The 23,229-nt window shown below is 35.5% G+C and overlaps 2 protein-coding genes across 2 annotated transcripts; one reads left to right on the forward strand and one right to left on the reverse strand.

The window, feature by feature from the left end:
- Nucleotides 1-5,311: 5,311 nt before the first annotated feature.
- On the reverse strand, nt 5,312-7,519 carry LOC107774655 (phospholipase A1-IIgamma-like). The gene is made up of 2 exons (XM_016594263.2): nt 6,859-7,519; nt 5,312-6,076 (listed from the first exon to the last, which is right to left on the reverse strand). Exons 1-2 carry the CDS (start codon nt 7,444-7,446, stop codon nt 5,471-5,473), a joined length of 1,194 nt encoding a protein of 397 aa, XP_016449749.1. The 5' UTR covers nt 7,447-7,519; the 3' UTR covers nt 5,312-5,470.
- A 5,063-nt stretch (nt 7,520-12,582) lies between these two features.
- Nucleotides 12,583-21,495, forward strand: LOC107763937 (uncharacterized). The gene is made up of 2 exons (XM_075234954.1): nt 12,583-15,151; nt 15,278-21,495. Exon 2 carries the CDS (start codon nt 16,542-16,544, stop codon nt 17,157-17,159), a length of 618 nt encoding a protein of 205 aa, XP_075091055.1. The 5' UTR covers nt 12,583-15,151; nt 15,278-16,541; the 3' UTR covers nt 17,160-21,495.
- Nucleotides 21,496-23,229: the final 1,734 nt, after the last annotated feature.

Consider the following 23,229-nt stretch of genomic DNA (forward strand, 5'->3'; position numbering starts at 1 on the left):
TTTAGATGATAGGCAAAAAGCTTGCCCGTACCAAATAATGATACTAAACCCGAAAGACACGCGGAATACTGATTATTCTCAGTCTAGTTTGCAGCCTTTCTAATGGAAAAGTGTTGTGCATTCATCATCTAAATGAATATCTCCAAGTCCCGTTCGTATTTTCCTTTTCAGTGAATGGACCAAAAGGATGAAATAATCCAGTGTTCGAGATTTCATACTTCAAAACTCTAACACTGGGGGGACTATGCATATAGAAGAAAGAGAACTAAAAAGGCATAATTTAGTTCAGCTTGAATCAAAAACCTTGAGGAAACCTTGAATTTTTCAAAGAGGTGTGAATTCGCAAAAAAGATGCAAGATATTCTATATTCCTACGAGTTTTAGGTTAAAGTCAAAATGTAGTCATGGGATAATAGATCCGATTTTGTATTCTAAAATCTGCTACAAAGAAAGTAGTTATGAAAATATTATACGAATAATTATGAAAATGATGTACGAAATTATTTGAAAGTTCAAAGCATAAAACTTCCTCAAATTATTTCTTTTTTCATGTATACTTCATCTTTCATATATTTACACCAATATGAAGATGAGACATCATTTTCATCAGTGTCGTTAACGTAAAAGGGCCCTCTTTTATAAAAATTCGTGTTTATCAAAGCCACGGATTGTTAAGGCATTTTTTAATGCAAGGAAAAAGCTCAAATATCAAAGAGCAGAATAAGCGGCAAAAGCAACCGAAACATATATATATATATATATATATATATATATATATATATATATATATATATATATATATATATATATATATATATATATATATAGAGAGAGAGAGAGAGAGAGAGAGAGAGAGAGAGAGAGAGAGAGAGAGAAGACAGGGGTAGCCAAAAATAAATCTTACAAAAAGTTGTTAAGCTAAGAGAAAAATAGCACAAGGAAGATCTAAATAAAAGCTAAGAAAAAAAGCAAGAGAAAACTAAGGAGCATCATCAATGGAAGCTTCATCCACGGGAGCATCATCAACAGGCGAAGAAGGATTAACTTGAGAAGAAGAGGCTTGAATATCAGCCCCGCCAAGAACAAGTCCATCTCCATTACCCTTGGGACCTTCGTCTTTAGGTGAGGAAAAGCTTTGACATTGCTGAGTTTTATCAATTGCTTCTTTAGCCCTAGCAATCTTAGCATTAAGGTCAAAACCCTCCTGGGTGACTTCAATTAGAGTCTCGAGGCGAGTGTTTAAGAAAGCCCAGCTCACATCCAACTATAGTTTATCCTCGAGTCTCATAATCCTTCTCCCAATGGTCAATCTCAGATCTCAGCTCTTCTTTTTCTACTTCCGAAGCATCATAAGTTGTCTTCAAAGGAGCGAGCAAACTTTCCAAGAACCGAATCTTACCCGTAGAGGTGCGGAGATCTTCCTGAACTTGAGTAACTGTCTGAACCAATTCTCATGCATAAACCTCTTTTTTATCCAGGAGTTCTTTCAAACTCCTCATTTCTTCAGTTGCCTTGAAAAGTTGTTCAGCAAAAGAGGACTCCATTATATCCTTGTCCTTTCCAACCTGGCTAGAAGAAGCTTTTTCAATCGCTAATTTAGCGGAATTCACCCTCATTTGTTGCTCCAAAGCACTCTTTTCTTCTGCAAAAACTTCTTTTTTCAGTTGAAGACCCTCGAATTATTCCTTCCAGTAGTCGGCCTCAGTGCGCAATTTCATAATTAGCTGGTCCATATGAGAAACTATTTTCATAAGCTCAGTGCCAATCAAATTAATCTGCAAAGAAAAGAGGCAAATGGGAAGAGTTATAAATAAAAAAAGAAGGAGAGAGAAAATGTAAGTAAGTTTGTACATTCAAAGAAGAATGAACAATGTCATTCATTAAAGTCAGTGAGTTATGGCTTTTTAACTTTTTCTTCTCCACGGGGCTTAGCAGCGACTTCAACCACACGACAGCTTGACCAGATTTTCTCAATAAATTTTCGCCTTCAGGGACTTCGATAACAACTCTTTTCATCTCCCTCATGCTGCTAGAAGGTTCGGTCTCTGCATGAGAAGCAGCTACTAGAATAGCAGATAGAGTAGAAGCAGTCACGTGAGTAACAACAGGAGTACCGTCAGGTAAAGACACAGGGGGTTTAATGAAAACTGAAGCTAGAAGGGAAGCAAGGGGCAATTCTTCATAAATAGGCCTAAAATCTTCTTCACCCTCGAAGTCTTGATCGAACAATCTATCAGCAGAACTTGGGGGAGTATCAACAACATCTTCATCAGAAATTACCAAAGAAGTAGTCTCTGGTTCATCCGCAAGTCTAAAAGGAATTGAACTTAATGGAAGGTCATGAGAGGAAGGAGTTTCATCCTCAAAAACCACACATCTCCTAACGCGTGGCCTTCGCACCAAAGAACCTTTCTCTGTTTCTTCATCATCAGAGCCACGAGCTCCGTCAGTTTTCCTTTTTGAAGAAGAAGCATTTAGAAATTCGCTCTTGGGCAAGACTCACGGAAAGCCTGGTTGACGGAACAGACGTGGGACTAATGCCGCGAATATCAAATCCTAAAGAAAAGAAAAGGGAAGAATGAAAAATTCTTGTATAAGCAACAAAGAGAAAAAGAAGAACAATGAAGGGAAAAAGTACTGTGCGTCTTCACTTTCCAACCGAATTTTTGAGAAAGGTATTTCCAGGATCTTTTTTCCATAGGAGCAGCAGTTAACATTTTTCCACCCAAGCACGGAAGATGGAAATCTCATCAAAAACTTCCATGGTTGCTGAAAATTGGGTATTTGATTACATGAAGTTCTTTAACATATATATATATATATATATATATATATATATATATATATATATATATATATATATATATATATATAATAAAAAAACTTACTTGCAAAGTTCCATTTCTTCGAAAAAGGCATGTTTTCTTCACCCATTAATCTACTAGTGGGGGGGGGGGGAGGGGAGGGGGCAGCAACAAAACGAGCGTACCAGCCACGGTCAGGATCGTCTTCAGGGCTAACCAATACTCTCTTACTTCTAGCCACGTGAAAAACCTCCTTCACGAAACAATTTGGGGGAGTAGAGATGAAGCAAGTGTCGAAAGGTAAAAGGCACGAAAACTAGATCCGGCAAATAACGAAGGCATGCAATAGCCCTCCATACTATTGGGCCATTCTGGCCAAGACACACGTTGAAGTAACGACAAAACTCAATGATTACTGGATCAATAGGTGGCTTGAACCCTAACGCAAAAGGGTAGGTATAAACAAAGGAGAAACCGACATTATAAGAGGTGATTCTCTCATTGGCACCAGGGATTAAAACTGGAAAATCTGATTTCCAGTAACACTCTCGTCGAACCAGGAAAAGAAGACCAGTAGTGATTAAACTCGGGTAAAGATCAGCAGGATTGAGGGAGGATATAGAAGAAACTTAATTTCTCATGGTTTCATGATCAATTACAAAAGAAAATTCTTGGGGAACAATCTCTGCAATTGTGGGTTCACGCGCAGGTTCATTTAAATCTCTATTCCTAGAAGAAGATCTAGAGGTTAGAGGAGCCCTAAGTCTAGAAGAGGATGGCTTAACATAACTACTCTGGGAAGAAGAACCACGATTAGATAATGAACCAAGGCTACGAAATCTACCACTTTTCCTACTTCTAGTAGGGGAAGTAGAAGGAGCAAGTTCATCAACAATCATAACTTTGCGGGGGTCTTAGTGTTGTCGAAGACATGATTATTCAAATAAATATAGAAGGAAGGGTGCAGAAATACAAATAAGGAGTAATGTAATGGATACTGAAGAAGGAAGACTCCAAGAAATCAAAAAAGAATGAAGTGTTTATAAGAAGACACGATCGTCGTTAAAGTTGGTCTAACCATCACTTCGTGACTGGCGCAGCCGCAGAAAAAACCCTAAAAAGCACTAAAATACTACAGATCCAATCGTCGAAAGCCACACGGCGTGGGCATTAAATGGATGTGACATACGTTGCATCGCTTCTGAAAGAAACATGATGATACTGGAAAAATGATGACAATGAATTCCCGCCATAAAAACTTACTACTTCCCAAATATTCAGTTGAGAATATTCAGAAAGTGAGGGGACTATCTGTATTGGTGAAAAAAAGGCATTACACATAGAATATTAGCAAGCTGATGAAACATGACGCGTGGAACAACGGTATAGCGACAAGTGGCACACTCAAATAGAATTAAGAGAAGGTACGGGAGAAACACCCTCGAGATAGTACAGAGAAAAGAACCGGGCCTGACAGTTGTCAAAGAAAAGGCGGGAGCAAAATGAATAAAGGTTAAAAAGAGGGGAAGATACACGAACTAGAAGTAACTAAGGAATGGGAATCAGAGCAGTTATAAGGAATCTATAGCTATAAATATGTCAGTTACGGTTATCCATGATAATGGGCAATCAATACAATTAATGCACATAATGAATCCAAATTAAGTATGGAAACAGTTATGATTGTACGCTCCTATATAAGGATAAAGAATTTCATTTGTAGAGGAAGATTACGATTACTACTGAAATACATTTCATTATTCTCTGCTTTATCAAAGTCTCTAGCCTTGATTTTACGGATTGATTGTTGATTCATTCCTTATTTCTCTTTGATAATTTTCTCTATTACCTTTGTTATTTTTCTAAAAGTTTATTATGGAAGTGAAGTAAAACTTGATTATCAATAACCCGTTTTTTCCTAAATATAGACTTTAACTGAGAAATCTATTTTTTGTTTGGTTAAACAGCTGCGATAGAAAATGCCATAATAAGATCACCAATATCATTCCTGACAACTCCTCCTTGACCAGCCTTACCACTCTCTAAAAATAGCTTTCATCTGTGTTTAGCTTGACCCAACCAAGTTCAGGTTTTTTCCAGAATACTTGAGTATAGATAAGGATATAGGTCTCAGTTTGTGTACTACTTCACAGATGTGTAACCAAGAGTCATTCTAATTGCGTGTAGGGAAGCTAAGATTCATCGAGCCTGAATAGTTCATTCTATTTGCTGCTTCATTTTGTACAACTTGAAATTCTTTTGATCCCATATATACTTGCAAGCACAACAAGCTTTCCAGATTTTCCAAACAAATTATTATAGGAGTAATTTGCAGAAGAGTTTTGTGCACAATGTTATTGGTATTTTCACTCCACCAATTATGCAGAACCTCTCTAATATGCACATTTCTGTGCCTTATTCCCAGGGGGCCTCCCTAGTACTTCCAAATATCTAATAGCATTATCGATCTTTTAAATAATTCAAAGCATACAAGTTAAGTGGACACAGAAGTTAAAACTCATATTAAGCATTAAAAGAAATAGATGCACATACAAGTCTATCCTCTGTTATAAGAGGAAGCACAACACATATTTATATAGTAGCGAACCCCTTTATTCAAACATAACACGAAAGGAAATAAAACCACATTTGAAACCTTAGCTCTCTCAGAAGTCATACTCCTCACGATCCAAGAGAAGCCAAGATCCATCCTGTTGTTGAACCATCCCTTTGTGCTTGTCAACCCACCAAAGCCCAGGAATACAATATTCATCTTTTATTATGTCCCACTGCTTATTGACAAGTGAGATATCACGATTCACCTCTAGTTTAAAACCGGCTAAAATTCCTATTCCTTGAGTGCCTGCAACTCCGTGCAAGTATGGCTCCAACAAATGCCAACTGACAACTTCTCCAGGAGGCTTCACATACGGAGATTTTGTGGTGTCAATTATTAGTTCCTCGCCAACGTCTATATAGCCAACGGGTGGATATTTGGGGACAATATCCAAAACATTATGAATTCTCAAGATATGAAGATTATTCAGCTTCGAAAATGCCTTATGAAAATTGAGATCCCCAACTTTAGGACTTGCGAATACAAAAGCTGTCACGGGGAATTCCTTGCCTTCGCTTGTTTTGTTGATACCATTGAAAGCTATGTCAACCGCGTTTAGGGTTGCAAGTGACGCACCTAGGCTATGGCCAGTTACAGTAATACTAACCTCTTCATTCTTATATTCCTCAACCAATCTTTTTACTTCTTCAATTACCTGAAAAGAAGAAAATGATGAACTTTTATACTCCTTAGCTTCATCTAGGCACTTAGTAATTCTTTCGATCCATATAAATTTAAAAGAAAGAAAGAAAGATGCAATTGATATGTTTCCCTATAACCTAATATTGCTTTAGATTATAATAAAGAAACGCAAATGTTGATCACAAATTTATTATTCCTGTTGGAATCTTTTTTTTTTTTTTTTGGGTTTAGTTACGCCGTCCTGTAGGCATCTTGAATTCTGACATATTATAAAAGCTTCTGTGAGAGAGAGAGAGAGAGAGAGAGAGAGAGAGAGAGAGAGAGAGAGAGAGAGAGAGAGAGAGAGAGAGAGAGAGAGAGAGAGAGAGAGAGAGAAAAGATCAAGTAGGCATGTTTTTGACAATATTTTGAAGGAAAAAATGTATTTGATGTTGAAGATCAAAAAGAGTATACGGAAGTTGACTTTGTGTTTTAGAAATGAATTTCAAAGAAAAGGTTTGAATACCTTTAAGTTAAAACCATTATTTCTAGATCTTAAAATACTCTTCTAACAACTTTTTCAATATTTAACAAGCCTTCCGAAACATTGAGGTTCAATATTTGCTTTAGTGTTTGAAAATACTGAAATATTTATTATTTACGATCAAACGGGGCTTTGAACAGTTGTTTATTAAGACTCAAAAGTATTTATCTTTAAAATTCTGATATTTGTAAGAGAAAAATTACTTGTGAAGTAAACAATCATATTCTTGTAAAAACATGGAAGCTTTATCAAATAAGCAAGTTAATACGCACCTGATCCCGGGCACTAGCCTGATTAAACTGTGATCGTAGATCTTCTGTTGTATAAATATTGTAGAAACCGTGATGCACCAAAGGTTTAAGCAAAGGAAGCAAACCTCCATCACCAAAGACTTTAGGTCCTGGGACAGCTAAAAATTGAAGATCATTCACCCACTCTAACTTTTGCATCGTTCCTCTCCAATTAACCACAATATCCCTCCTTCCCAGGGCAACTTTACCCTCATCAGTAGCCACAGCAATATACCCCATAAAATTTGATTCTTTACTCCATGCTTCCCTTGACAATGATTTTACAATGAAAGCATCAGGAAGTGGAATGGATGAGGTAGCATAGAAAAATTTGGTTACGCGATACTTTAGCGGGTCAAGTCCAACCTTAGTAAAAAGGTTTTCCATTGAGTATCTACTGGCTCCAGCATATTTAGACGCTTTCTCTGTAATGAAAGTGTCATAAGTTGCTTGAGCCAATTCTCCATATTGAATGATATATTTGCGAAGATGAAGATCCAAGGGGTTTAATAGCCCTTCCCAATTGTTTTTTCCACTAAGCTGCTCCCACTTCTCAGCCATGTTAACCATGTCTCTCCGGCCCCTTTTTTCTTAATTTTATGTATTTTTTTCTCTTTGTTGCTTATTAATTCCCTACGATATGTTCTTCATTTTGCCCATCTGCAAATGCCAATTTATAGTGAAGGGCTTCAATTATTAGAGCTTGTCATGGAACATGCTTTTAATTTTTTATTGCTAACAATGTCACCATCTCGCCATCATCAGACAATTCAAAATGGGCATATCAACCGTGCAGATTAGAATTGTTCCCGTTTTTCTGATGGGGTTTTTTTCTTTTAAATCAATTGAAGGGTTCGATTTTTATTGAATTACTGAATAGAAAATATTTACGTGATTAAATAATTTAAAGATTTATTAAATTTAATTGGCTGTAAAAAAAAAAATTGAGTTACCAATGCCAGTGAAAATACAAAATTAAATTTAGCAGATTTGTTTTTAAGATTTTTTGTGTGGTAAGTTGGATGTATTATAACAAACTAGAACGTAGTGCATCTAAAGTTTGACTTTTCTGGAACACACAATCTCAATCATGTGGCAAATCTCGTAGCAGATTGTTAAGTAGCTTTGATAATGTAAAAACTACTTGAATTATTGGTGTATTAAATTTAAACCCATTTCTAATAACCAACCAAGCCGCTACGACCATCCCTTTCATGGCATGCCAAATTAAAAGAAAATGAAAAAAACTACGTACCTAAGAAAAATTTGTAGGGATCACATATCCATTATGCCAACTTGACTTGTCCCGGTTAAGCATGCCGGTAAGGCGAGACGGATCCAAGATTGAAACTTAATAGGTTCAACTTTGCACTGAACTAATTATATCATTAAAATTTTGGGTTCAAATCTAATATTTGTTGAGATTTTAATAGATTTTTACATATATATTTATACCGCGTGGCGAAAGTTATAGATTCAGATGAATGCATAGCGGAAAGGCTAGATCCGTCCCTATGCCAGGTAGAAATTGTCACAATCTATGAAAGTCTGGCTCCAGTGCATTTCGTTAATACATAAGCTGAAATTACAAAGTATATATATATATATATATATATATATATATATATATATATATATTTTAAAAAAACGTCAATGGCATAAATGTAGCACGTCAAATAACAGCTCAATCTAGCTAACACTAGGGTATACTCAAATCTTGACATGCAACCGCCAAATCTGAAAGAAAATAACCTTAATTATTTTCTTTCCCAAAAAAATTCAGAAAGCCAAACGTCTTCAGGATGAATTATCACGACAGTTCGACCCTTTTTCCTAGCAGACCAAAATAGTGAGTATATTCAAAATGGATTTTTTTACTTAAAATACAATATTTGAAACTTATTGAGCAAAATTCATTTGTAGTCACTTGGGCCAAACTTTTAACACCCAGTAGCCCGAAATTACAATATACATTCTATACCCCAAAATTAATTTTAGTGGCTAGCCCAAAAGTACTTAACTAAGAGGCTCATATCTGCAAAGACAGATCGCGAAAAAGAGAGGCGACCACGCCATGGCTGCAAAATCACCGATTGCATGCAAAGTAAAAACTTTTGAATCGCCGGCCGTCCGGTGATTTGCCAGGCCAAGATACGGATCTGATAGTCTCTATGCCCGATCCAATTAGCCCAGAATTCGGATAAAATATCATCACTGCCTTATTTGTTATGTACCAAAAAAGAAGAACTAAAATCACAGAAACAGAGACAGAGAAAGAGAGATCTGACTGTTGTTATTGATTGATGCTGAAGAAATGACTGTATAGTAGTACGTATTTCCAGGAATTCAAGGACTGTTGATTTTGTTTTAAAAGAGAAAAAGGAAAATTATTGGCTAAACAGAGAGGGGCAACCACCCTTTGAATAAAAATCTCAAGCTCTCTCTTATTGCCTCATTTTTTTCTCGGCTAACTTTCTTTGCTGGGGAAATCCATTGGTTTTCACCATATAAATTTTCACATATATGTCATTAGTTTATTTTGATGGGAATCATAATTTCAGGCCCACCATTAGTATATATTTACATGGATATTTATGTATTTATTTCGGTAAAAATAAATTTGAATATTGGTATATTACAAAATATATACAAAATAGACTGTCACTATACAAAATAGACTGTTATTATACAACAAATATACAAAATAGACTGTTACTATACAAAAAATATATAAAATAGACACTTCGGTCTATTAGATATAATATGTTTGGGTCGGAGGGCCATATTGTGTCAGTAGAAAAAAATATGGGCTATTAAAATTTTAAGGGGTTATAGGGGGTAGTTTTCTCAAACTTTTTATCAAATTGTCCTAGTTTTGTATATTACCCGCCCTAAACAAGGATTGATTACAAATTATATGCATTCTATTATTAGTGACTTAAATTAGGGGATTTAGTTACTCTCTCTCTCTCTCTCTCTCTCTCTCTCTCTCTCTCTCTCTCTCTATCTCTCTCTCTCTCTCTCTCTCTCTCTCTCTCTCTCTCTCTCTCTATATATATATATATATATATATATATATATATATATATATATATATATATATATATATATATATATATGTGTGTGTGTGTGTGTGTGTGTGTGTGTGTGTGTGTGTGTGTGTGTGTGTGTTTTTCCTTTTTATTAAAGTGGGAAAATATATTGACCAAATGCAAGGTTGGTCAATATTTACGCATACACAGACTCCAAGTGAGACCAAATGCATTTATCTTTTATCTAATCAACAGTTTGGACTGATCCATAATGTTAGACTGATCCATAATGTTAGTTCACAGTACAAAATATTTTCTGATATTCGTTTTATTACTCTCCCGGTCAAAATTTATTGGTACAATTAATATTTCTGATAGGTGGTTTTGGGCTTGGTTTTAGGTTAAAAGTGTGCGATTTGTCAACTGTTTTTGCTGGGTTTAAAATTAGTTTAAGTGGCTGATTTTTGTGGCTGAACACGTTAGTCGAAATTAAGTAAAATGTTCAATGCTTCCACCTTCATCGATATAGCACCATCAACAGCATCAATAGAAATTCGACAATGATAAATTTGTATGGTACAACAGCATACAAATTAAAAATAAAATTTCGTATAAATTTGATACATCTACAACAATATATAAACTAAAAATAAATTTTATACAACTTATTATATAGTATACAACATATTTATGACTTATCTACAATCTTCATACATTATTTTACCCAGTTAAATATATCTACAACATCATACAACTTAAATACAATTTTCATACAAATTTTATACAATATGTCTTTTGTATGTATTTTGTATCTGATTTGTATATATTTTGTATGTAGTGTGTTCTTCCTCCTCTCTAAAATTCCAATCCAAACTTCCTCTCTTAATACAATTTTGATACATATCAACAACTTTATATAAAAAGATAGTATTTATAACTTAAATAAAAATTTATTTCAACGATTCATATATTATACAAATAGTTTTCAACTTTCATACAACATTCAAATAAAAACATATATAACTGCAATATAATACAACTTAAATACAATTTCCATACAACTATAATATAATTTTAATATAATTTTGTAAGTATATTGTATGTCATGTGTTCTTCTTCTTCTTCTTCTTCTTCTTCTTCTTCTTCTTCTTCTTCTTCTTCTTCTTCTTCTTCTTCTTCGATTTTCAATCTGAAATTCGCCCAAAATCAAGTCTAATCTTCACCAAACACCCTCAAAATTGAGATATAAACTCCAAAAAATATTCTTAATTGTTTGCAACAATACCTTATCCAAACCAATAATAGTTTTTGAAAACCTAAATTCGAATTCAAAGCTTCAAAACTTTTTAATGGCTGTCAAAGATGGAGAATCAAACACCTTCAAAATTTATTGATTGACAATTTTAATTCGAACATCAATTGAGCAAGATGAAAGGAAATTTCTAAGTTAAAACTCTATAGTAAAATGATTGAAATTCATTAATGAATTTTATTAAAACTCTATACAACAAGAAAGCATAAAAAAATAGAGAACACCAAAGGAGGAAAAATTGGAAAAACAAACAGAGAAGGAGAGATAGAGAGATGAAGAGAAAGAGAGAGAGAGAGAGAGAAGGAGAGATAGAGAGATGAAGAGAGAGAGAGGGGGAGAGAGAGAGAGAGAGAGAGAGAGAGAGAGAGAGACGAAGAGAGAGAGGGGGCATGTATAAAGGGATGGGAAAATAACTGATATTCCTTGTTCAATTCCTAATATAAAGGGATACTCATTTAAAACTTATTTGTATATAATTGATAAATTGTATATGACCGTGTAATTAAGTTAAAACTTGATTAGGGAGGGTAATAAAGTTTCATATGTAGTATAGAAAGGTAAAAATGTTGGCATTACATGATATCTTGGATACAACCCAGTTATTAGTTGGTTTTATTAGATAGTTTTAGTTCAGATATGGGCCAAAGTTTGGCCCACGTGTATTTATAAATTTTCGGGTTTACAGCCCATGTAAAAAAAGGTAGTATGTTTACAGTTTTGTCCCCAAGTATAAATATAGGTTTCTAGAAGTCTGTACAGATTTAACACTCATAAATGAAAATATTGATTTTTCTCTGAGCTCTCTTCTCTCCTTTTGTCTGAAACCCTAACCAACTCACATACGTTGTAGCTTGTTGGTTAATTTTCACATAGTATCAGAGCTATGGGCGTTAGATAGATCTTGACGATAGGAGTTGATCGATCTTACCCTCACCGTTTGAATTGAAGGTTTTGCTTGTTCGCTATTTTTTTTGCGACTGGTCATGTGACGACAATATTTTGATTTTTTGCTGGAAATTGGATTCTCAGTGAGTATTTCTCTTTTGCCGAGTTTTATTTGGAGTTGGTTTAGAAGATTTTGTTTTCTTTTTTGTGACAGAAAAACCCTAGATATTTTCTTTTGCATCTAAAACTACAAAAAAATGCTAAATTTGCGGAGGTTTTATTGCGGCGGTTACTATAACCTCAGCAATCTATATCAAATTGTGGGGGTTTATTTACTCCCGTAAATATATTATATTTACGGCGGTCGGTAACCTCCGCAACCCTTAAAAAAATAGCGCCCACTAACCCTAATATTTCCCTCTCATTTTTTCCCAAACCCCTTTCTAATTTTCGCTTATTTTTCCTTTTCTCATTTTCACTTATTTTTCATTTTCAAAAACCCTCGCCCACTCTCACTTAATCAAAACCCATAGAACTAAAGCGACTACAGATCTATCAATCTCTTTTCCTTTACTTAATCTCTTTCATTTCTTCTTCACTTAATCTCTTCAATTTCTTCTTCACTTAATCTCTTCCATTTCTTCTTCATTTCCTCCGAATTCAAGCCCGTGTAGTTGCAAAATTTCAAATACAATAGCTCTCCGCTTTTCTTCAGCGCCTCCTCTGTTGCAAAATGAAAGAGGTATGAAAGAAAACTTTAGATCTATCAATCAATTGGATGTAAGTTTATTTGATTTTGCTCTTTCATACAAATTCCTCTTCGATTTTGCTTTGATTTTGCTCTTTCATTCTTTACTTTGATTTTGCTTTGATAGAATCGGTGTATTTTGAAGAAATTTGGTAGAATCGGTATATTTTGGATTGGTAGAATCGGCAGAAATTTGGTAGAATCGGTGTATTTTGAAGAAGGATATAACACTCTTTTCGCCGACTTGATCATCAACCTTAACAGAATTCCTGTCTTTACAATAACAATTGCAGCCAATTCTGGCTAGGAATTTCTTGCCATAGGACTTGTTATTGGTATTTGCTTGTGGCTGATGCTGATGATTTCTTGAAATATTCTGCAATAATGCACTTCTACTATTCCAGCTTGATTCTGAATGAATACTTGGAGTTTTGTGGCATTTTGTGGTTCACTATTTGTCAGTTTTGTTTACTGGCAATGCTAGCTGATTCAGTCAGTTTTGTTTGTTTTGTGGTTCACTATTTGTGGCATTTTCTTGATTTTCTTCATCAACCCCTTCATTGAAGTATTTTTTTGCACTAAATATATCTATTTCTCCATCATCTGCTTTCTTGCTCAAATTTTCACTTGACTCAAGTACTTTGTTATCCTTTGCTTGTTCAATTCATGTTGGGCTATTTTACTTTAGTATTCTTCTAGTGGAAGAAACTCTTATGTATCTGTGCTATCTCACACTGATTTTATCTTTTAAGATTCGCAAGGAGCTAGCAAGATACTTTAAGTGAAAAAAGGGATGTGTTAAATTTATCTAATGGAGAACGCATTGTGGTTGATTTTGACGATACGGATTCTCCCATTGGTGAAGGACAAGGCGTTCTTGCAGGCTTTTGCGGAATTTTAGCAACCGACTGCCCTATTTTTCCAATTCACTTTGAGAAATGGCCGGATTTACCTGTGACAATCTTCCATCGTTGTTATGATTGATTTATAAAGGAATTACTGAGGCATACAATATCTTTGTTTTATGTCAATAGATGTTTTCATATACATATTTACAATTAAATCATGAATAAGTAATGTATTTTCTTTTCAACTTTTAATTGCTAAGTTAAACTGTTTGATTAGAATAAAAACCAAGTACGAGTAAGTATTTACTCATATATTCTGGTGCATAACATAACCAGATTGTTTGCATTCATTATATCCTAATTCCTAGGAGTAATTTAGAAGAATAAATATATGTTTATTATTATAACATTAACCATACACTAACAATTGAAGTGTACGCTTATGCATAGCCATGAGAAGGCTCCATTTTGAATTTGTCTAATTTGTTTGAATTTTGAGGATACGAAAAGAAGCTACAGGAGGAAGATAAATTCAAATGAACCTCAAGGAATAACTGATTTTGGATCTATGTTTGTTTGATTTAATTAGCTTAGCTTTATTATATCAAAGAGATTAGGTGGACGGCTGCTTGGGTCAATTCTTCAAACAAATTGAGAACTGTCAAGGAACACCAAGAATTACAATAGAGTTCCAAGGCAACTACTTGAACAAAATAGAGAAGTAAACTATAGGGAAGACATGAGACTTTAAAATTGGAATGATCCAAATTAAAGCACTTCATTAGCATTATATCATAAACAGAGCAAAGAAACCAGTATACAGAATAAGAATAGGATTATGATTTCCCAAGAACAACTTCGAATATGTGAATAATATCCACATTTTAAAGATTGTTAAATAAATCCTTATTATGGTAAATTTTGTGTTACTAACTGCAGTGCCAAAGTTTCAGCACTTGTTTTATAATAGAAAATGATATTATTCTTCTATTATTTTTTTTTAACTTGTCAATCACTGATTGAAGTAAGGACACTGGCTTTTGGTGTGTAATATATTTAGAAAAAAATTAAACTAGCATTGAGCCAAAGTACCGTGGATGAGTCTGAAATTTCGCCAAATGATGTTGTTGATAAGGTATTGGGAAAAGAGCACTCTGGAAGGGTAAGGTGCTTAGGATTAGGAGTTGTTCCTGGCAGAGCTTTTAGATAAATAAGACCTTGTTATAGTGATTTGAATGCTTCAAGTTATAATAATGGTTCATGTTCTTCCCAATGCCAAGAGAAGTACAATCAAATGTTGAATGCTCACAATCAAAGCCAAGAGAACTACAGAAAAATGATGAATGTTAACACTCAAATGATGAATGCTTTTAAGGCGTATATGATAATGAAAGAAGGGAAGATACCTGAAGAATTTGCAGGGATATTTGTTTCTCCTCCTCGTTCAACGGTAAGAATAGTTCATAACTTTCTTATTTAATTTTGTAAAGTATGATTGTTCAGTCCACGTATTATTAGTTAGGATATTGTTGAGGTATTTTTTGTTAATTATATTTTTTTTTTGATTGTTTTGTAGCCAAGTGATGCGGCTAGCGGATCCATTTCACCCATGGATATTAGAAGATCATCTGGTGGAAGTAATCCTAACGACAACCATTGAAGTTGCTTGCAAATGTATTAGATAATTAAGTATCGTACTCGATTGAACGGTCATAGTAGATCTTTTGTCCATAAAGGCTGGAGTGGATATTCTGTTTAATGTTAGTTTTAAGACTAATTATAATATTGATGTTTTGTGTTTAATGGTTGGAGTAGTTATGTTTAAAGAAAATTTTTGAGACTAATGATAATTTAATTTAATGTATTTTGTGGTTTATTAATATATTGATATTACTTGATTCCAGTAGGCAATTTATATAATTTGTTGATGCATCATTATATTAATATAATTGAAATTGGAACAGTTATGGAGTAACATTGCAGGAAAAAAAATATTCAATGAATAGCGGAGGTTATAACTGCCGCTATTTAACCTATAATAATATTGTGTTATAAAATATATGGGGGTTAAATAAAGAAATTGCGGGGGTCTAGACCTCCGCTATTTTTTAATAAGTGATAGCCAAACTATCAAATTGCGGAGGTTATACCGCCATCAAATATTCGCCGCTATATGATAACGGCGGTCTGTCAAAAAATCCCGCAAATTAGTTGCGGCGAACATTATTGGGGGTTTTGAAAACCGCCGTAAAAGTATATTGCGGAGGTTTGTGACCACCGCAATATGTAAATAAAACCTCCGCAAATTCAGCGTTTTATTGTAGTGTAAGTGTTCTGTACCTTCCTAAAATGGTGAATACTGAAATTCCTGTGAATGCTAGTTATAGTGATAATTCTACATACATTCCTGACCTCACAAGTCCTTTATTTCTCTACTCGTCTAATATACCTGTAATGTGTTTGGTGAGCACTCCATTCTCTAGGTCGGGGTATGGAGGATGGAGAAGAAGCATGATAGTGTCTCTTTCTGCTAAGAATAAAATAGATTTGACGATGGCTCATGTCCTAAGCCAGCTACCACTGATATTGCAAAGCTGCGTTAATGGGATAGATGCAACAATATGGTGATTTCGTGGCTAACAGCTCACTTTCACTAACCATACTCTCAGTACTCCGAGACAACTGAGAGTATTTGGAATCAATTGGAACGTAGGTATGGTATTGTAAATGGTACTAAGGTGTTTGTAATAAAGAAGGAATTGGCCTCCACACAACAAGGTTCCCTTGACATTGCGTCATATTTCAATAAACTAAAGAAGCTCTGGGATGAGTTGGGTACAATGCGTAAGAACCATAGAAATCGTTGCATGTGTGATGCAAGAGATGGTATTCAAAAGGATGAAGAGGAGGATAAGCTTCATCAGTTTCTTATGGGCCTAAATGAAATCTATGTAGGAGTGAGAAGCAATTTGCTAATGATGCAACCTCCTCCCACACTTGATAGTGCATATAACATTTTGCTTCAAGATGAAAATCAGAGGCAAGTTCAATACACTCCCCAACTGGTTCCAGAAGCTGCTTCTTTCAATGTGAATGCTAACAATAAAGATTTTCATCCAAATGCCAACAATAAGACATTCCCTCCAAAGAAATATACTCAGAAAATGGACTTTCATCAGTCCAGGGGAAATATTTTATGCAAATATCGTAAAAAACCTGGACACCTAATCGACAAATGCTACAAGTTATATGGATTTCCACAGAATTTCAAATTCAATAAAGGGAAAAGGATGGCTGCTAATGTGACTGTTGAGGCTGAGTATCCTGCAACAGCCTACACTCTACCTCAGTACAATTCACCTCAACTTTACACTGCTTCTGACCATGAAGAACATGTCTCTTCAGTACCTGGATTGACCAAGCAGCAGTATGCACAACTTATGTCTCTCTTACAATAGACTCAAGTTTCATCGACTGCTGATTCTCAAACTAGCCTCATGGGATCTGCCAACTTTGCAGGTAGTACTTTCTCTCTGCCTATTTATATTAATGATGATTCACATGTTTGCTTACTGTATGGTGCTAGTAGAAATGTTTGGATTATAGATAGTGGAGCTACTGACCATATGACCTCAAACAAAAATATACTTTCTAATCTTACTCCACTTCCTACTCCTTACTTGGAAACTCTTCCCAATAGTTATAAGGCAAAAGTTACTTATACTGGTTCTGTTATCTTGTTCACTTCTTTCACTCTTGATAGAGTCTTATACATTCCTAGTTTTCAATATAATTTAGTCTCAGTTTACAAGTTGATTCAGCAATTTCACTGCATGGTCTTGTTTACTTCCTCTTCATGCCTTTTGATACATGCCCATTTCACGAGGAAGCTTCTGGAGCTTGGTAGACGAGACCAAGGCCTCTACAAGCTCCTTCATGCCGCTGAGTCTGATTCTAGTCCTAATTTTGTTTTCAATAAAGATGTGCAATGTATGAATAGTGTTGATAGGTTCTTTGCCAATACTAAACAATCTAAATCTGCATTGAATTGTGTTCCTTTAGTTTCCAGTAATGATGTTCCTAGTATAAACAAACATGATGTACTTTAGCATCATAGGGTGGGACATATTCCATTTGCTAGAATGAAAAGTATTTCTTCCATTTCTGCTCAACTATCTTCTAAACAATCTTTTGTGTGTCCCATTTGTCCCCTACCAAGGCAGGCAAGGCTGCCATTTCCCCCAAATAACTCAGTTTCCAAGTGTTTGTTTGAACTCATTCATGTTGACACCCGGGACCCTATAATACTAACACATACTCTGGTGCAAAGTATTTTCTGACCATTGTGGATGATCATAGCAGGGCAACCAAAAGTAATGCTTTCAATTTACTAAAAGTCTTTATCTCCATGCTCAGAACCCAATTTAATCTTCTAGTCAAAACCATTAGGAGTGATAGTACCTTAGAAATTGGCCTTTCTACTTCTGCCATACAATATTTTTCAGATAATAGGATCATTTACCAAACAACTTGTTCTCATACACCTCAACAAAATGGCATTGTTGAAAGAAAACATAAACACTTGTTAGAGACAGCAAGAGTTTTATTGTTTCAGTCCAAACTACCTACCAAATTCTAGGGGGATTGTATCCTAACTGCCACATATCTAATAAATAGGTTTCCTTCCACAGTTTTGCACAATAAAACCCCTTTTGAAATCTTATATGGGAAGGCTCTCTCTTATTCCCACTTAAAGCCTTTTGGTTGCCTCTGTTATGCCACTTTTCCTAAATGTAATAGGGATAAATTTGACCCAAGGGCTATACCTTGTGTTTTTCTTGCTTATCCATTTGGTAAGAAAGGATACAAGCTGTATAATCTGTCTACTAAATCCGTGTTGGTCTCCCGAGATGTCATCTTTCATGAATATATATTCCCTTACTCCCTTTCATTATCTTTTCCCAGTCAGTTTCCCACTTTCATTTCTGATGATACCTCCCATTCTCCTTCCCCTGCCCTTTCTCCTGCTTCCATTATTACTCTTGCTTCTCCTGTTCCTAATGATGTTCTGCCTATTCCTCCTGATTCATCTACTATTTCAGCACCTCTTCTTGACCCTGTAACTACTTCCCCTTCAGCTGATCCAATTCAGCCTTCTCAGCTTAAGAGAAGCAGTAGGAATCACACTCTTCCCTCGCACCTAAATGATTTTGTTGTTCAGCTTCCACCTTCCCTCTCTAACTCCACTACTACATCCCTTTCTGCTGCCCACACAGTTTCTTCTGAGCCTCATTCTTATATTCAGGCTGCTTCCAGCCCTGCTTGGCAAGAAGCCATGAGGAAAGAGTTTCAGGCTCTAGAAGCTAATGGCACTTGACAATAGTTGAATTACCTCAAGGGAAGAAAGTTATAGGGTGCAAATGGGTCTATAAGATTAAGTATAAAGCTGATGGTAGTGTGGAGAGGTTGTAACGACCTGGTCGGTCGTTTTGAGTATTACAACTCCATTTTTTCATTTACTGCTCAATTTGTTCTTTACAATTGTTTTATGACTTACCGGGTTAGTTGGTTCGGGTCCGAAAGGATTTCGGGGTGAAATAAGATACTTAGTCTATAATTGAAAATTTAAGTTGGAAAAGTTAACCAGATGTTGACTTATATGTAAACTACCTCGGATTTAAATTCTAATGATTCCAATAGCTCTATATGGTGATTTTGGACTTAGGAGCGCGTCCGGTAAAAATTATTTGGAGGTCCGTAGCGGAATTAGGCTTGAAATGACGAAAGTCGAATTTTTGAAAGTTTGACCGGGGGTTTGACTTTTTGATATCGGGGTCGAAACCCAATTCTGAAAATTAGAATACCTCTGTTATGTCATTTATGACTTGTGTACAAAATTTGAGGTCAATCGGACGTGATTTGATAGGTTCCGGCGTCGTTTGTAGAAATTGGAAGTTTTAAAGTTCATTAGGCTTGAATTGGGGTATGATTCGTGATTTTAGCATTGTTGGATGTGATTTGAGGTTTTGACTAAGTTTGTATCATGTTTTAGGACTTGTTGATGTATTTGGTTGAGGTCTCGGGGGCCTCGGGTGAGTTTCGGACGGCTAACGGGTCAATTCTGGACTTTGTATTCCAGATGAAGAATGCTGGTTTTCTATCACTGGTTTTCTTCTACGCAATCGCATGAGAATGTCCGCGATCGCTTAGGCTAAGTTGGAGCAGTGAGATTTTGTGCTATGCGATCGCGTGAAGGCATCCGCGATCGCGGAGGTTGGGCCAGGCTATACATCGCGAATGCGTGGGCTAGGCCGCGTTCGCAAAGAGGAAAAAAGGTTGAAGCTGGGCCACGCGCTTAATGCTTCGCGATCGCGTGTGAAGGTTCGCGATCGCGTAGGCTTGCAAAGACTGTGCTTCGCGATCGCGTCGAATTTTCCCGATCGCGTAGAGTTATTTTTGGGCAATGAAAAATTGTGCTTCGTGATCGCGTGAGTTGGTCCGCGATCGCATAAAAGAAGTGACTGGGCAGAGAGTTCAAGTTCTGAAAATGGGACTTCGTCCCAATTTTTTATTTTTACCGATTTGGAACTGGAGAAGAGGCGATTTTTGGGAGAATTTCCAAAAAAAAATGGGTAAGTGTTGTTAACTCAATATTTGTCAAATTACCTGAATCCATGGTTATTTTAAATATTTAATTGGTGAATTAAGTTGAAAAATTGTGAAAACCCTTTTGGTTTAATTTGAAGATTTGAGGGTCGAGTTGATGTCGGCTTTGAGTAAAATTTATATGGTTGGACTCGCGGTTGAAGGAGCGTTCATATTTTGTAACTTTTGTCGGGTTCCGAGACGTGGGCCCCACGGATAATTTTTGAGTTAATTTCGGATTTTTATTGAAAATTAGTATTTCCTTATGGAATTAATTTGTACACATTGTAAATCGCGTCACGTGAAACGCACCCGCGACTTACAACATGCTTATTTTTATTGTTATTTGAAGTTATGGTCGAGTCGCGTGAAACGCGCACTCGAATTGGGATTTACGTATCATGATTATGTCACGGGAATCGTACCTATAGTCACGGCGATTTATTAATCGCGCCTAAAGCAAGCTACGATGTTCGTAGGTGATTATTATCTATTAATTTACCAGAGATAAAATAACTTATTAATTATTCTGGGTCTTAACAAGATCAAATTATTCCACCCAAGTTCATTTTCCAAAAACGATCAAGCCATGGTCGAAACAATTCGGTAGCCAAACTTACTGCCTTGAAAGGTGGGCTAGCTTCTACCTAAACCCAAATGTGAACTTAAAGCTTAAATTCTTACAAGATCAAACAGAACCTTCACATTCCAAACCAATTAATCGAAAATTAACATGGCCAAAATGGTTTCAATTAGCTATAGACTAGGAATTTTCAATTGCAGACCCACAAATACAGAGATTCAATCTATTAAACCTATCACGTGAATAATTATTCATGTATAGTATCTAAACATTTAAACATGAGAAGATTCAGCTACTTGACCAAAACGTGATTTTTCCCCACATCATACTTCACTAAACAACTCCCATACAATCACAAGCGAACTCTTTGGATCCCATATAACAATAGTATTTGATTAGAGTATTTATCCTAAATCATTCAAGTTTAAGCAACACATGAATTTCAAACAAAACAATAATAACTCGATCTATCAACAGTAAACGATTACACAAATATCCTGATTCGGAATTCACACAATTTTATTACTCAAATAAAGTGAGGTGCAAAGGTTTCATGACTTACCTAATTTCGCAAAGTAAACTGAAATTTTGGCTAAATGAAAGCTGAAAAGGAAGGATGGGGTCCAACGAAAGCAGCAGTAATTTACAGTTCGGGACCGCGATCATCAACAGCAAAACAAACTCAATTTGAGCTTCGACAGCTTTTTATAGATCCGGAAAAAAAAGAGTTTGAACTTTTTAAAAACAATTCAGCAATCAATTCCTTTCCAATTCTCCTTCGAATTTCCAGCGTCTCTTTTGTTTTTGGCTTCTTCTTTTTATTTGATTTCAGATCTTCATTTGGATGTTTTTGAGTGTGAAGGAAGTTAGGATGCGTAAATGAATGTGTATCTATAAGTGTGTATCCATGATTCCAAGAGAGGTGACAATTGTGTATGTAGAGATGAGTGAATATCCTCTGGTGAGAGTGAGGTGAGAGATGGGGCGGCTGTTAGGGTTTTTTTTTTTGGGAAGGAAGGTTTGTCCTCTAGGTTTTGGGGAATGTGGAGTGTTTTAATGAATAGGGGTAGGTTGGGCCAGGCGAGTCCGGCAGGTGGAGTTTTGAGCCGCTGGAATTGGGCCAATTTGGAACAAAAAACAGAAAACCTTGTTCCTCTTTTATTTGATCTTTCAAAAATGGCCACATTACTACTAATTGAATTTGTTTTGTCAAATATGACCTAATTAGCATTTTAACTAATTAATTAAACTAATTGATTAAAGATTATATATATTTTGTGATTTTTGTTTTAACCATGCTTGTAACCTATGATTAATTCCTAAATGCAATTGATACACTGAAAGATAAAAATATTTTTGATAATTTTTACGATTTAAAAAAAAACATTTCTAAGTATGCATGAACACTGCGAATAATGCAAAACAAATAAAAGAAAAACTCCTAAAATTCTATAAAAACCATTAAAATTATTTTTGGACTATTTTTAGGAGTAATTTCCATGTGGGGCAAAAATTAGGTGCTCACACAGGGCATTTATGATAATTTTCCAGCTTTCTTTCTTTATCGTGTGTAATTGATTCAGCTTAAAATATAACTCTTTGAATTCCTTCCACGCATTCGTGCGCGCATGTGAACGCTGGTATCAGCTGTGTATCGCCGGCTTGTAATTTTAGGGATGACGTGCGAGATGTGTATTTTGTGTTTTGGTGATGGGCCAGTCTGGAGGACTTGAGGCCAGGTTTGGACCGTAGCTTAGGCTCGGTAGCTTCTGTTGTAACTTGTACATTTGGACTAATATGTCTGTTTAATGAGTTTGGACTCGGATAGACTAAGTGATTGCATAGTAATTGTGACGGCGAAAGAGTACAACAAGATACCAATTTGAGGCTAAGCAGGTGGATTATCCCCTGCGGAGTAATCTATGTAGGTGTTTTTCTTATAATGCGAGTGGAGAGTTTTTTTTCTGCCAACGGGGCTTATGTGTGGAGGTTTGAATTTGAAGCTGGTTGAAAAAGTTGACTTGACTGTCAAGAGAATAAATGCAAGTTTAGTGGATGATTGAGGTACTTTATGGTTGGCGTTGTATGAGCTTGAGAAGAATTTTCGTTGGACTGACTGTAGTATTATGGCAGTAATAAAGTATGGGTATTGTGAGTTATGAAGTATTTTAATCTATGGCTTTGAGTCAAGTGGGAGAACCTGCTATTGACAATTCAATTGATGGTTATATGTTAAATTTTAGTTTGGTCTAAGGCATACTTGTGGATTAGTAATGACTTGCAGAAGTTGAGATCGAGGA

Source organism: Nicotiana tabacum, chromosome 17 (assembly GCF_000715075.1).
Source record: "Nicotiana tabacum cultivar K326 chromosome 17, ASM71507v2, whole genome shotgun sequence".
Lineage (NCBI taxonomy): Eukaryota > Viridiplantae > Streptophyta > Magnoliopsida > Solanales > Solanaceae > Nicotiana > Nicotiana tabacum.

What these genes read in the sequence shown, in the direction of transcription:
- LOC107774655 (XM_016594263.2), bottom strand. Translation starts at nt 7,446, where the DNA reads ATGGTTAACATGGCTGAGAAGTGGGAGCAGCTTAGTGGAAAAAACAAT. An exon ending in AGGCTAGTGCCCGGGATCAG is followed by an intron (nt 6,077 to 6,858) that starts GTGCGTATTAAC and finishes TCTTCTTTTCAG; the next exon opens with GTAATTGAAGAAGTAAAAAG.
- LOC107763937 (XM_075234954.1), top strand. Translation starts at nt 16,542, where the DNA reads ATGCGTAAGAACCATAGAAATCGTTGCATGTGTGATGCAAGAGATGGT.